At 39.8% G+C, this 16247-nt stretch overlaps 1 protein-coding gene across 1 annotated transcript in view; it reads left to right on the top strand.

Annotated features, from left to right (window-relative positions):
* Positions 1–16247, top strand: part of pex14 (peroxisomal biogenesis factor 14) — a 245068-nt gene that overhangs the window by 211038 nt on the left and 17783 nt on the right. Inside the window, exon 7 of the mRNA XM_048561444.2 lies at positions 10231–10328. Coding sequence (XP_048417401.1) covers positions 10231–10328 — 98 coding nt within the window. The remainder of the gene's footprint in view (positions 1–10230; positions 10329–16247) is intronic.

Raw genomic sequence — 16247 nt, 5'->3', positions numbered from 1 at the left:
TTATTGTTGTTTGTGCTCTACCAAAAGTAAAAAGATAACATATTTCTTTTATTTTTGGCCTGGTATAGTTCATTTAACCCATGAATCAATATCACTCGAATTCTTGTTTATAACCACAGTTATGACCAAGATTGGAGGAGTACACAATTGCTGTAGTTCCTGGGGTGCAATTAAAGTATAAATAGGTTTTCTGGTCACCAAGATGATCTATTTCTTTTTCTTTTTCTTTATTCATTAATGGGATGAAGACATTTATTGCGCAGAAGACAGTTCAGAGCCAACCACATTGCTCTGGGTCTGGAGTCACATGTTGGCCAGACCAGGCAAAGATGGCAGTTTCCTCCCCTAGAGGACATTAGTGAACCAGATGGGTTTTTCCAACAATTGACAGTGGATTCCCAGTCACCACTAGATTATTAGTTCGAGATATTTTATTGAATTCAAATTCCACCATTTGCTGTGGTGGGATCTGAACCCTTGGTCCCCAGAATGTTATCCAGGTCTCTGGATTAACAGTCCGGCGATAATGCAACTAGGCCATTGCCTCCCTTTAAATACCTTATTTGTATCAGGGTTTAAACAGAAAGATGCATCAATGAAGTTCCCTAAAAAAACACAGAATTATGGGGTTCCTATCAATCAAAACTCATTCACTAAAGGTGCAATAACTAATATGTACTGTTAGTAATGGAGAAGTATAAATGTTTATCCTTATAAATATCTCCAGAAAACACACAGACATGCATTCTCTCTTCAGGAAAAGAGAAAGCAAACACTTCTCTCAGCAGAAGCATTCTGAAAGCAAATACTTCGACTAATGAATTTTTTTTAAAGGGCAAAAGGGTAAAGTGTAGAATGTTCTGGAGTCTGTTGTTTTGATTTTCTGGCAAAGAAGATCATGCCACTAATCATACAGTTCTGTCCAAAGTCCTGTTGACACAGCTTACTCACAAATAGAAACTTGCTATGACCTTGAATTGTTCTTTCAAATGAACTGCTAGGTCCCACCCTGAACCTGATATAGAAGGTTTTCTTTTCAGAATGAGGAAGATCTGCTGGACAACTTGTTGATAGCAATTTTTCCTCCAACTCAGCTTATTGTTAGCAGATTTTCTTCCAAAATATCTTGATAAAACAAGAACCCCTCCAAGCCAGTTACTGTTCAAAACCAGCCGCAGACAGATCCAGAGCAAAAAAACCCAATTGCCATCAGACATCAGAGACATCAGATTTCTAGGAAACTTTAATAAAATAACATCTCCAGTGTCCTCAACAAATTTTCAATGACCTGTTTTGAAAATATCACATATATGTCCACAAAACTTGAAAAAACGTAAATTTCTGCAATGTTCAATAATAAATGTAAAGCATCTTTGTAATATTTGTCACACTTGAAATTGATATTGTTTTGATCTCGGTTGTTGTTATTACTGGGCAAGTCAGTTCCTTGACTGAAAACTAGCTTGTTAGATTTTTTTTATTTAATGAGAATGGTCTTGCACTGAACCAAAAGCACACAATGCTGCAGATCTTGTTTTAAAAATAAAACCGAAGTTTCTTATGCAAAAAAAATAAAATGGATAAACAAATTCTTTAATGTATATCACAACTTGAAAGATTTCAAAACACGGTAAAAATATATTTCATCTATGCCCACAGCATCCCTTTACAGTACGCTCATACCAGAGAAAATTCCCTTCTGTATTACATCTATATGTTTAACCTAACTGCTGCTTTCATTTCTTGATAGAATTTGATAGCCTCTTCCTTCCGTACTACACAACTGATCTTTAACCTTTTCAACTTCAAATATCTCCTTCGGGGTCCTAACTAACCATTTCTTGTCTCTTAACTTTCCAACTAAACCCCTTAGACTGAGATAACCCATTTCTAACTTCCCTGAATTTATTCCTTGCTCCGGGAGAACCGTGTTTTAACATCTAATTTCACCTTCAACCAGGACGTCTGCAAATTGAAACCAAAAGCTTTCCAAACATTGCATATTCTCATGAACAAACAAAACAATCAACTCCTGATCCTTTTAACCGAAAGTACACTAATGCTTTTCAATGTTTACACTGTCTGCGTGAAAACCTCTCCCAATGCAAAGAAATTTTCATCAGCACTCCAGGAGCACACACTCCTACTGGTTTTTAAAAAATAATGATACTGACAAGTTAATCATTAAACCCCTAAATACACAGATGAAAACCAACATGCAAAATCCAAACTCTAAAATAAATTATGTTAATATAAATATCATACATCTTCAATTACAGTGTGACCTTTGTTAAATATTGAGGTTTGTGCAATAAATCTGTTTGTAGCCAAACTGTTCAAGAGTCTCCGTTTTCTGATGAGCTAAAATAAGCATTTTAAAATAACAGTATTAATTTGGTTGAGTACAGATTGTGAATGCTATCATTTGGGAATAATGATCCCACGCAAAACCAATGTATTTAATTAAATATTTAACCTTTTTTAATTGTACTGTTTTGATAATGGTAATTAACAGAAAAGTGGCCAATTTATCTTTTTTCCAGTTTTCTGATCCAGATGAATATATAATGTAAATGATCAGCTTAAAGTGATTTGTTTTAAAATATAAATATTTCCATAACAGACAGTTTTTATTTTGAAATGCCTGTGAACAGATTTCAGTGATCTCCGGATATACCATGCTTTGCAGAGATGTTTTATTTTTCATGAAAGCTTTTTGTGTGCTTCTTTTGTAGGTGAGAGTTCATCTTAAGTTTAACACCTTGAAAGTAGAGAGGAGAATTGAAAAAGCAGGGGTTAGAATGAGCACAATTATCATTGTCATCAGTAAGCCAACCTGCAAAGGAACATCTCTTTAATGGGCAAAAACTTTCCTCCTTGTTTTTGTGAGCGCAGTTGGCAGTGAAGGATTTTATATTAACAGTTGCTGTATGACTCCAAATAGTGGGACTACTTTCAGTGTAGTCATATGGTAAATGTCTTTTCAAATACATTTGAGGTTATTACAATGGCTAGAACAGTTTCTTTCCGAAGTGTTCCCACGTGTTCCTTTCTCTTGTTCATGCAACAGCAACAACAACAACTTGCATTCATCCAAGACGCATCATCAAGGAAAATGACCCTTGGCAGATCACAGTCATGCTATCAGACAAAAATTGACATCTAGTCAGCGAAGTATGCTTTAGTAGAGATAATGGGAACTGCAGATGCTGGAGAATCCAAGATAACAAAGTGTGGAGCTGGATGAACACAGCAGGCCAAGCAGCATCTCAGGAGCACAAAAGCTGACGTTTCAGGCCTAGACCCTTCATCAGAGAGGGGGATGGGGAGAGGGTTCTGGAATAAATAGGGAGAGAGGGGGAGGCGGACCAAAGATGGAGAGAATCCAGCTGTCTTCTTTTCTCGCCATCTTCGGTCTGCCTCCCCCTCTCTCCCTATTTATTCCAGAACCCTCTCGCCATCCCCCTCTCTGATGAAGGGTCTAGGCCCGAAACGTCAGCTTTTATGCTCCTAAGATGCTTCTTGGCCTGCTGTGTTCATCCAGCTCCACACTTTGTTATCTTATGCTTTAGGAGACGTAGCTGAGATCTCCATGCCATGGAGGTTTTATGGAGAGCCTTAAAAGTGGAGATAGGGAAGAATTGAGTGGGGTGAAGTTAGAATGAGACTTGGAGAAGGAGCTGTCCAGAACTTTGAGTGTAGGTGGCTGACGGTATGGCTGGCTGCTCAATTGTGGGCGATTCAATTATGTTCAAAGAATGAAATAGACCATATTTTTGTTTTAATCCATGAAGTGCTACGCTGTCTGTTTTGCCAACCATCTGGATTTTAGCAAGCTGTGGGCAAATTGGTAATTGTCATCAAATTGTCGCATGCTGAGATCTATATTTTCATGTGTGCCTCCGTCTTTAAACACGGATGTAATCTCTCGAACTTCAAAAAAAATTATTAAATGTGGTCCAAGCTTCATAAGCGACCTCCCGTCATCTCAAATCAGCGGATTCCTCTTGAAAACAAAAATAGTGGCAGCACTCTCTTCATGTATTTGTGATTAATGACTTAATTACCACAGCAAGATGAATACAGAATTCAAATAGGTTTTAATGATATAGACCACAAAATCAACTCTTAACATATGTCTTTATTAACAGGATTTATTGAGTGATTGCAATGAAGCTTTAGTTACTGAAACATTCAACTAATTTACCAAGAAATATTTAGCCTGTATTTAATATATTTCAGCCTGTATTTTAATTTTTTTTAGTAGTTTCTTATACTTTTGTAACTTCTGCTATGACATCCCTACTGCCACCTGTTCTTCTATTTACCTTCTATTTAGACTCTCCCCTTTTTCCATCACTTGTCCCTGGCTGATAGATTGGGTTGGGAAATAGTTCCCTCATTTTTTTTGACAGCCAGATGTTTGGGAGCAGCACTGAATGGCATGTTCCACGTTTCTGCCTCCCGAAGTGGATTGTTCTCCCTTCCTCATGCTGTCTTGCTTCAGGTGACTTGATGGGTGTGACAAACTGCCAGAAAACCATGTGCAACCATGTAACATGATAATGTGGGCACATCTTGTAAAATAGGGTTCCCCAGAACTAGGGAAAGGAGAATTTGACCAACGATTATTGTGTTACATCTACTTTATGTATTCACTTTTCAAACCATAGTTAAAAACTTGGTTTGAAAACCAGTCTCAACTTACATTCTATCTTAGATGGTATTGCTTGCCATGGGTGACCACCTTGCTGGCAAAGAGCAAAATTTTAGAAAGGGTTAATCTATAAATATGATTTGCATGCTGGTAAAAGCACAGTGGCAATTAAAATCATTATCAACATTTATTATCGAGGTTCACATGGGGTGTGAACGGTATCCAGTATCTAGAACAATGTCCCAGCATGAGTTGCTGTCTGGGGGAGAGGTACCCAGTCAGAAGACAAAATAGACAGACAGTTTTAAATTTCAGTGATTTCCTCTAAACCGTCTGTGAAATTTGTGAGGTTATGGACAGCATTTAAGCTTTGTAACATTGTACTGTTGGAAATGTGGACAGTTTATGTATCCCAGTCTCCAAATATATTTCAGGATTGCACTTTCTTGTGTGCAAAGTTGATGCTAATTGAAAGGCATACTTTGTGCATCAGTGACAGTGGAAATTTCCATTGACCCTTACAACATGTTGATCCTGTAAAGGAAGATATGAGCCTAAAGGAGAAACAAAATGTTAACAACTCTGTTATGAAATATTAGTTGCCAATGATGAATGGAAAAATCCATCATTATTGAGGAAAAAATTCCAATCACAAAGCTGCCGAACAACAAAGATTGAAGCTATTCTGCTTCAAATTGGAGTTTTAACCGTGCAAATTTTGATGACTTGGGAATATGTGTGTTTATGTGTTGAACATATAAAGTGTATAATTGGTCAGCATTCTATGACAGCCAAAATGTATGTCTTCCTTTTATTGCTTTAATGGAAAATACCAGGTGTGTTTTGGATGCAGTTCAATTGGTCAAACTATCAGGCTTGAAACAAAACACAATTTATTTCTACACTATAGTTAAAATGCAAACAAAATAATAATAAAGAATTGTCTTAACTATAACATTTGAAATACTTAACAAAATAATAAATCACTCATTAACTGTTCCAATATAGTAGCATCCATAAGCACGCTCTTGACAAGAGCAAAGTAAGTAGTTGTGGCCGAGTCGTTAAGGTGATGAACTTGAAATCCAGGGAGCTGTCCCTGTGAAGGTTCGATTCCTGCCGACTATGTTTGGGCATATAAGAAGGGAATTTGTTCCCTGTCTTCAAGAACAACATGGTGGTTCATAGGGACCCAGGTTCGATTCCACCCTCAGGCGACTGTGGCCTGAGTGGCCGAACCAATGTCCTGTACAGTCGCAACATGACTTCCCTACTCCTACACGCAATGCACTGACCAATTAAAGCTTACCTGAAAGTTTGGGACTAGACAGCAAAAGCAAAGCAGTTTCCATTAACATAGCTCATTTTTAAACATCATGAGTCCGAAGGAAGGCAAAGGATGGAAATGAGGTGTAGGTACTGGTACTGCTGAGTTTAGCATTCATTCAAAACGGGGCTGGTTCTTAATTATTTAAATTATTTGCTCTGTTCGTTTGTCAATGTCGCTCAAGAGTTGAAGTAATTGGATGATTTTACTGGTAGCGAAAATCTCTGTCCTGGTCAAATAAGTCCTATGGTTGCTGCTTTATTTTGACAGGTTATTGTTTTAAATTAAAGTGAGAACATTAGGGCGGCACGGTGGCACAGTGCTTAGCACCGTTGCCTCACAGCACCAGAGACCCAGGTTCGATTCCGGCCTTGGGTGTCTGTCTGTGTGGAGTTTGCACATTCTCCCCGTGTCTGTGCGGGTTTCCTCCGGTTTCCTCCCACAGTCCAAAGATGTGCAGGTTAGGTAGATTGGCCATGGGAAATGGCCCGTAGTGTTCAGGATGTGTAGGTTAGGTGAGTTTAAGGGGGTATCTGTCTGGGTGGGATGCACTGAGGTTCGGTGTGGACTTGTTGGGCTGAAGGGCCTGTTTCCACATGGTAGGGATTCTAATTACATTTTTGACCATCCACCTCAATCCACCATTTTGTTATGCAGTTCACTTCATATATAGTTTGTGTAGTTTATGTATAATATTATGATGCTTTTGTTTTACATTGAGTTTCTTGATGGTGTAATTTTCTCAAGTGCATTTAAAACAATGCATTCTTCATTTATTACCCTCCCAGTGGTATGTGTAATTCTATTTATCCTATTGCCAAGAGATCCACTCAGTCTGCATTTGGTTCCAAGTGAAGTTTGTCATTGCTATATTTGTTTTCTGTATCTAACCAAGATAGGTTAATTTTTCAATGTCTGTAGGTTTTTTTTTAATTTAAACTGCTAAGCAAAAGACTATCTTGGGGATTATGGAGAACACAAATAATACTGAGCTTTGCCAAATAATATTCAGGTTTATTTGCTTTGAAGTCAACTGGTTTTGTTTCTCTAATCGTTATGTATTTCATTTCCACCAAGCTGGTTCCCATCTTTATGGCATGTGGCAAATCAAGTTTACAAGAGTAGCTGTGATTCAAGTGAGCAGGGGAAATTTACTTTTTCATTCTATACCCTCACTTACCCCACAAGGAACCGTTCAAATAACTTGAACTTTTTATGTCCGCTGTGTACTTTTTAAGGATTTTACGTTTGATGCATTCCAGTATGTGAGCTGACTTCTCCAGAGGCTTGTGATAATATCTCATAATGACTGCTTCACTTTTTGTTTCATGCTGTTGGTGCTAGTCAACATGGCATTGCCAAACAAAGTCAGTCAGATCTTGTATTATACTTACATAGCCCAATTATCAGGGGTTTCCTTCACTGAATTAAAGCCGTTTAATACTCTCTTACAAGCTCTTCTGTCAGGCATAAGATACAGAAGCTTGAACCCATACACGCACATACAGGTTCAAGAACAGCTTCTTCCCTGCTGTTATTCAGCTCCTGAAAGAATATCTCTGACTTCAAATAATTGTCGATCTTGCTCTGCACACTTCCTGTGCAGCTGTAAGCTTCACTCTAAGCACTGTATATCCTTGTATGTTACGTTCTGCCTCTCCTACTCACAAAACAAAACTAAGGTACATGTGACAACAATAAATCAAAATTTTTTTTAACCAGGCACTTTTTAAATACACGCATAAAGAGGTATTTCCACAAACAGTGGTGGTCAGTGACTTAGGATGATGGTGACTTTATCTTCCATGTGGGCCTTGAGATTCTGACATTAGTGATCTATAAAAACCAAAAGCTGATTCTCTCCAGAATGCGTAAATTAATTACTCAGGGAAGAATAAACATGGTGTAGAAGCACTGTTTCCAGATCTTCAGGAGAAATCTACTCCACTGTATTTAGTATTGAGGGGTCACATTCTAGAACTCTCTCTTCCTAACCTCTTCACCTTGCTTCACCCTGCAACCCGTCAAAAGTTTCCTCAAAACCCATCTCTTTGTTTCTCACCATCCTTCCACTGCCTGATATCTGGGAATATTAAACAGTAAGGGTATTACATAAACTGCAGTGGCTGTTTCTCCTCCTTTACATTGGAATTCACCATTTCAAACATCATCAAATGATACAGCACAGGAGCAGACCACTCAGCCCTTCGTGTCTGTGCTACAATGAAGTATTTTGAGTGTTTTATGACATAAAGGACATATGTCACTGCAGGTCTTGAGCAAGTAATTCTGATTTAAACATTCTTCTCTGGATACCATATCATTTTGCTGTCCTGTAGCCTCCTCAAATGAGGATATTGCCAGCTCCAGATCTTAACATATCCCCCAACATGCATCAAATTTCATTAATCCCGTTTTATGAACAAAGCTTTACATAAAACACTCTGCAATATCTTAATCTAGATAATCCATAGCCTTTCACTGCAGGACACCTTGTGTGCATTAATCTAGATTACACCATCATTAACATGACTGCATACATTACAAGGTAAAAGAGAAATCAAGGGCAAAGTTTGGCTTAAATATCCTACAGCTGACTTAAAATAATTCACTTGTTATTTATTTTATAGGATTTATGTATACACTGAATTTATTGCAAAACATTTTTGAAGAATTGCCACTTAGTTGAATGAGCGTGGTTCTGTTCATGCTCGTTTAATGGTCATTGAGTGATATTGCCCAATTAGTGTCAGTTAGTGACGAATAATGTGTAGTCTCATGTTAAGATCCCTTATCAACTAGGAACTTGCCTGAGAAGCTCCTTTCACAAAGGCCTTAAGCAGCTGTTGGAGAGATATGTATCCTATTTGTCTGAATTGGATTTAAAGCAGGCCCATAAATGATGAGGACAGATTTTAATCTGCTGTGCCGTCCAGTCCTTTCATGAATTTAAAACGTTTCTAAAATTAAAGGCAATAAAAGAAAATCAGTTTTATCAGCTTCTAAAAATATTCCATATTTTGTACAGCTTATGCAGGATATTTTTCTGTAGTGCATCTTGCAGAATATTAATTGAAAAATGTGGCTGACAGCAGCTTTATTTGAATAAGTTAGCGTTACAATTAATTTAGTAGATATGGATCAAATCTGAGTGATTAGATACGCGTTGTATTTGGCAAATGTTTTATAAAATTTGGATCAAAATTACTTGTCATGTTATGCAATGTATTTGAAAAGCCTAAGGTATGGAACAAAATCCCAATCTGGGCTATGAGTGTAGTGGTTTTAGGTGCAAGTTCTAAGATCAGTGCCCTTTTTAATCCCTTTTTAATTTGTACATTAGTGACCATCTTGTCAGTACCACTCCTTTAAAGAAACATTGAACAGACAGAAAACTTCATCCAATTTTATTAAGACAAAATATAGGAATTTCTGAAAATTGGTTAGTTATGTCTTTTTAAATGGAAGGAAGGAATATGATTATTCCTCAAACCATTTTTTCTAGTCATCATTTCACCGTCACACAATTGCATCATTGTCAATTTGACTTCTGCATGTTACTGTTGTCACCTTGCTGTGTCAAATTCTGTCATAACCAGTTATCCAGTTCTTCATAGGTTTTGGTCAACTATTTTTATCACTTAAAATTCGTAAATAATCAGGAATAATGATATTAGTCCTGTGATATTAGTCTTTATGTTTCTAGTTTAAAATGTTTTCTAATTTCATTTCTTATGGTGCTTTACATTAAAAATAATTACCTTAAACTTTTACCACTGTCAATTGTTGTAAAATAATGAGAGAGGAAATCTAATATTTTCAAATCATGCCTTAATGTTTGAGTTCAAGGGAATACTGGTTACTGGTTGCATTTGAATTCAGTGGTTACCCACTGACTTATGTCATAGAAGGGTGTACAGAAAAAGTCCACCTGTTATATACTTTGTTAATGTAGTTAACTTTTAGTAGTTCAGCTTTGTTACTGTGAAGTTAATGTAGTATAATTTGCTGAATTCCCTTATCAATATTTAATCTCTGCTGGGATATATGTGAAAATAAAAATAGGCTGGAAATCTTAATCCCAAATGTGTAGAGTGAGGAAGACGAATGTTGTATCTTCTAAACCGTTGTTGTAGCTGATGCAAGAAGAATACTTGTTTGGTGATGCAAAAGCATAGTGTAGCAGTTAGTGAGAGAACTATAATTAATACAAATGAAAAAATGTTTAATTTCTTTTCTTGCATAGTGACACAACTACAGACAAATCTGACCACAGTGCAGGAGCTTCTGGAACAGCAGCAAGAAAGGTTACAAGAGCTGTCCCAAGAACTGACTGGTACCAAGGTAACTATCGTGACAAAATCAGAATACTGTATTTCAAAAAAAGGTCTATGCCCATTTGTATCTAAGTAAATTTGGGATGTCAATCATAAGAAATAAGAGTAGGAATAGTCTATGTGATCCCTCAAGTCTGCTCTGCAAATCATTGTAAAATGTATCTGTAACATGCAAAATGATCATGAAACTGGTGCAAGGGGACAACTTGATTGAGCGCAATCTTCAACTTGTTAGATATGTTTTAATCAAACTGTCCAGAGGTGGTAATACACATCACTGAAGCATGTGAAAGTTGAACAGGGCCTTCTGAATCGGAGGTAGGGACACTACCATCGTGCCACAAGAACCCAGTTTCCAACTTGTACTTCCATTATCTTAATCTGTTTGTTTCTTCCAGAGCTGTGGCAGGTTTAAGGTTGTGACTGTATCAAATATTTGCTTCAGATCACTAAACAGTGACCCCCAGATTGAGGTGCAGTACCAGTTACTTCATGGAATCCATCAACTACTTCAAAGAAACCCATTAATATGAAACATGTGCCTTGGATGTCTAGTGCCTTGGTTGATGCTCTGCAACATTTAATAAGCTAATATTACAGTCACTTTGTTTGTGTCCCTTTGATTTCCTTGAAAGTTCCTTTTCTTCCTTTTGCAAACAATTAGCAAATTATTTGTGTCATTACACCAAAAACATTCCCTTTGGCTTGTGCAAGACAGAAATTTGGAAAGAATCATTGAAGTTATTTAGTTACTTGGGCACTACTGAAGTTCTGCTCTGAGTTTAGTTCCAGCAGGCTTTCTTTACAACCTAATCACTAACAGAACAAAAAAATTGCCGCCAGTGAGTTATTTTATGTCCACACCACTATTCCCCAAATGGTACAGCTTTTGTAAAGAGGGAGGGAAAAGCGAATAGGAAGAATAGTAAACTTGATACTGGACAAATAGATCACAAAAGCTGAAGCAAAACAAATAAATGGAGAACTCCAGTAAAAGTGTAGTTATTCTTAAGCAATGTGCTTAGAAGTGTAGTAACAGAATTCTGGGGCAGTTGGGATTTGAATCACTTGGTCCAGGTATTGGGACATTACCACTGTGACACAAGAGCCTCCAATGCAGAGTGTTTATGTTTTGATCAATAAAAGAAATTGAGGAGGGAGTGTAACTCAAGTGAAGTTAATTAAACAAGGATAACAGGTTGGGCTGACATTTTGTAAGGGTGAATTATGTAAACTTTAAACCATGGAACTCTGTCCTGTTATAGCTTAACTAGACTGCATTTATCAGGTGATCAGCTGGATGTCTTTCCACATCACTAAATTAGAGCATCTTCATCTTAAATGGGAGAAAAAGAAATGTCAAGACTGGTATAATCCCCGTCACTTACTGCATGTCAGCATTTGTGTCGTTCAAAGCCCAGACCAGTTGATGAAGTAAAAATTATTGTCTATGTCAGATCGATGTCAGCCATGTCTATTGTGTTGTGCCTTTTCTACACTTTTCTTTATCTCCATGTCCCCCTCCATCCAACCCATCCTGAAATATCCTGCTGACTTTCAGCATCAGGCTGCCACAGTAACTATTGCATGATCAAGCAGGGGGAAGGCTATAGAAGCTATAGAACTTCACCCCAAGGTGTGGCACACTTTTAGGAACAGAAGGAAAACATGCCTTTAGCCTAATATGGTCAACTGTGACTCAGCAACACACATTCTTGCCTCTGAGTCCCACTCCCAAGACTCCAGCACAAAAATCCAGGCCAATGTGCCGATGTAATAATTGAAGGGTTGGTGAATTGACATCCATCTTTGGGTGAGTTAAAATGCTCCTCAGATGTACACAAAAGATCTTGCAGCACTGTGTCCTGGAAGAGCAGAAAAATTGTGCCCATTGTCTTGGCAAATACTTATCCCTCATTCAGTATCACTAAAACAGATTATCTGGTCATCATTACATTGTTGTGGGAGCTTGCTTGCACAAATTGGCTGCTGTATTTCATACGTTACAGGATTGAAAGTGAACAAGTCTAGTGAAAGATTAGTATTTAAATCCACATATTTGCTAACGCATAGAACAGGTTTTCCAATGTAATCGTGATGTTATGTGAATAGCTTCTAAAAAGGATCTTACCACTACCTACTTAAAAAAAAATGAAGTTTAAGAACAGATCATGATCAAATTCAACAAATGATGATTATTATTGTTCTTCTTCCAGGACTATCACTGCATGATGAGTAAAATATAAATGAGTTGAACTAAACTTTTGAGCTTGGCTGTATGATCAAATTAAGATTGCTGAACTTTTGTTTGATCATCTTTTGGAGGTGATAAATTTAGATTTGTTTTTAAATTCCAAGGTTGTTTAGAAGCTTGAATACTTGGATAGTGCCTGTGATGTGACAGATTGTACCTGGTCTTTGGAGTAAATGGGTTTAATAAACTAAAAGGCCTTTTCTCATTCTCTAATTCACTTTTATCGGTACTCGCACTGTGTTTAGAACTAGTAATAATAGCTATGATGTTTCACCTAGCTGGATTAGTGAATGCTAATATTGCAAAAGTTCTGTTGACTTGGAAACTTTATTAGCATCAGAAAAATGAGCATGACTTGGCCATCGCACAGACAGAATACTAAATCCACATCAAGGAGGAGATGCTGGTGCTGTTTCACATGGGCCTCTCTGGCCTGACACTAATCTGGTATATTGCATTCAGTTATGTAAAGTCTTTATGCCAAAAAGGCAAGTGCAAAGAATTGTTTTTCTCAGTTTTCCAGGAATCATACTGGCAGCAAAAAGTTGCATTTTCTAGGTTTAATCATGATGTAGCATTTTTTTGATTTAGTGCTCTAGGTTACTATCAAAAAGTGGGGACTTCAATTAGAACCGTCACTACTTATAATTAAACTAAACTGGAAGCAAGGAATGTCTCCCAGCTACATCCCAGCCTGAATTTATTTTCTTAATAAATACTGATTCATGCTTTTCTTATATTCAAAATTGATGCTTACACTTCTCTCCTAGCCAGTATCCCATTCTCCACCTTTCGTAAACACTGGCTCAACCAAAAGTCTGCTGCTTATTTCTTATCCAGAGGCATTTCCTACCTGCATCCACCTATCACCATCCCACCTACCTTCCCCAGTCCCACCCCTCCTCACTCTGTTTGTTCCCCAGCTCCCTACCCCCTCCCCATTTCTGAAGAGTTCCGACCCAAAACGTCACCTTTCCTGCTCCTCTCCTGCTGCTTGGCCTGCTGTGTTCATCCAGCTCCACGCTGTGTTGTATAGAACTTTGGCTGCCTGGCTGAACCAGACGATCCTTTGTCAGTGTAAAGGCACTACAGAAGCCTCAAGGAAAACATGGGTCATTGGAATCCTGAATGCACTTTGTCTTCAGCTGCTGCCAAAGCAGCCCAGTCAAAGGACCTACGCAGATGCAACCACAAGAAATGACTGGATCCACACCACATTCTCTGCTGCTGCAGCCTCCTGGAACCTCCATCCTCACCTGTAGCCACCAAAAGAAGGCAAGATGAACTTGTTAGAAAAAAAAATTAAGAAAAAGCAAAAAGGAGGAGAATATGGCAGGCCTGGTAATAAGCAGATGGGCCAGGAGCCCAAAAATTTCCTACCCTGCTGCCGACATCTTGGTTGAAGACCAACACCATTACGTCCGCCATTGAGGAATTAAACATCAACCTCTCGCCAAAACATTTCAATTTCTACCCATCTCTCCTCGTTTAAGTTCCCTGAAACTCACCTCTGTAACTAAGTTAACAATGTATAGACCTAGGTGAACAGGCCAAGCAGCATCAGAGGAGCAGGAAAGCTGACGTTTCGGGCCTAGACCCTCCTCCAGAAATGGAGGAGGGGAAGGGGTTTCTGTAATAAATAGGGAGAGAGGGGGAGGCGGATAGAAGATGAATAGAGGAGAAGATAGGTGGAGAGGAGACAGGCAGGTTGAAGAGGTGGGGCTGGATCCAGTAAAGGTGTGTGTAGTTGGGGAGGTAGGGAGGATGGACAGGTCAAGGGGGCGGGATGATGTTGGTGGGTAGGAGATGGGGGTGGGGCTTGAGGTCGGAGGAGGGGATCAGTGGGAGGAAGGACAGGTTAGGGAGGCGGGGCCGAGCTGGGCTGGTTTTGGGATGCGGTGGGGGGAGGGGAGATTTTGAAGTTTGTGAAATCCACATTGTGATATCATTGGGCTGCAGGGTTCCCAAACAGAATGTGAGTTGCTGTTCCTGCAAACCTTTGGGTAGCATCGTTGTGGCACTGCAGGAGGCCTAGGATGGACGTGTTTCTTGAGGAATTGGGGGGACGTTGAAATGGTTTGTGACTGGGAGGTGCAGTTGTTTAGTGCGAACCGAGCATAGGTGTTCTGCAAAGCGGCCCCAAGCCTCCGCTTGGTTTCCCCGATGTAGAGGAGGCCACACCGGGTACAATGGATACAATATACCACATTGGCAGATGTGCAGGTGAACATCTGCTGGATGTGGAAAGTCTTCTTGGAGCCTGGGATGGGAGTGAGGGGGGAGGTGTAGGGGCAGGTGTAGCACTTCCTGCGTTCGCAGGGAAAAGTGCCAGCTGTGGTGTGGTTGGAGGAGTATGGAGCGGACGAAGGAGTCACAGGGAGAGTGGACTCTCTGGAAAGCAGATAAGGGTGGGGAGGGAAAAATGTGTTTGGTCGTGGTGTCAGATTTTCTCCAACACTTCTGCCATCTGCAATCCGACCCCACCCCCATTTCCTACCTACTGACCTCATCCCACCCCCTTGACCTGTCCGTCCTCCTTGGACTGAGTTATCTCCTCCCTACCTCCCCACCTACACTCACCTTGACTGGCTCCATCCTCACCTCTTCAACCTGCCTGTCTCCTCTCCACCTATCTTCTCCTCTATCCATCTTCTATCCGCCTCCCCCTCTCTCCCTGTTTATTTCTCCCCCATTTCTGAAGAAGAGTCTAGGCACGAAACGTCAGCTTTTCTGCTCCTCTGCTGCTGCTTGGCCTGCTGTGTTCATCCAGCTCCACACCTTGTTGTCTCAGATTCTCCAGCATCTGCAGTTCCTACTATCTCTGTATCTAAGTTTTTGGGTTGCTGAAGCTAGCTGAGGAACTGCTAAACGGACATGGTAAATATGCAACTCCCACAAGTCAGGAGGATATTGGAGATGTTTAGACCAGCATAGCTGTGTATGTTCCTTCACCAGCACATACTGAATCTCCTGAAGTCCACAGTGAAGGATCCTTCTCAAAGACACTGCCAGCTAATGGCAGGAGAAGCACTCCAATTGTCACAGGAACTTAAAAGAACGAACAACCCATGTGTTGGTAGGGACATAGTCCACACTCTACTAACAACTGCCCCAACCCTGTCAGGTCAGTGGAGTAGCAGTGTTCAAGCCTGGGGCCTTTCTGCTTTCACCTGAGATAAGAAGGTGTGGAGCTGGATCAACACAGCAGGCCAAGCAGCATCAGAGGAGCAGGAAAGCTGACGTTTCGGGTCTGGACCCCGTCTTTTGTTACTCTCTTGCTTTCTTTTACTTCTGCTTTTTTTTTTCTTAGACATTCCTTTTTTTTTCTATTTTTCCTTTCTACCTTTGTCAGTGGCATGGGTCCCTTTCCTGGATTGTGGGCAGCAGCGGGAGCAGCCCCTTTCCCGAGGGGTTGGCAGCAGCAGATTTCTTTGCTGAAATGGCGGTCCGCGGAAACGGCAGCAACGTAAGCCAAAAGAGGCACAGGCTGCTTCAGTGTGTCGGGTTTGAGCCCAATTCAGGACCCGCTCCTCCAGCAGCCGCTGCAATGCCAAGACTGGCCCAGCGCAGACTCATGGCGATGTCACCTTGCCACCAGCAATGTGATCTCCAGCAAATGGTGACACAGTAGCAGTGGTGGCTGCACACCATGGCTGGGTCTTGACCTGACAG

The sequence above is a fragment of the Stegostoma tigrinum genome, chromosome 28 (genome assembly GCF_030684315.1).
Source record: "Stegostoma tigrinum isolate sSteTig4 chromosome 28, sSteTig4.hap1, whole genome shotgun sequence".
Lineage (NCBI taxonomy): Eukaryota > Metazoa > Chordata > Chondrichthyes > Orectolobiformes > Stegostomatidae > Stegostoma > Stegostoma tigrinum.
The sequence above is the reverse complement of the archived record's forward strand: the minus strand, read 5'-3'. Positions and strand labels throughout refer to the sequence as shown.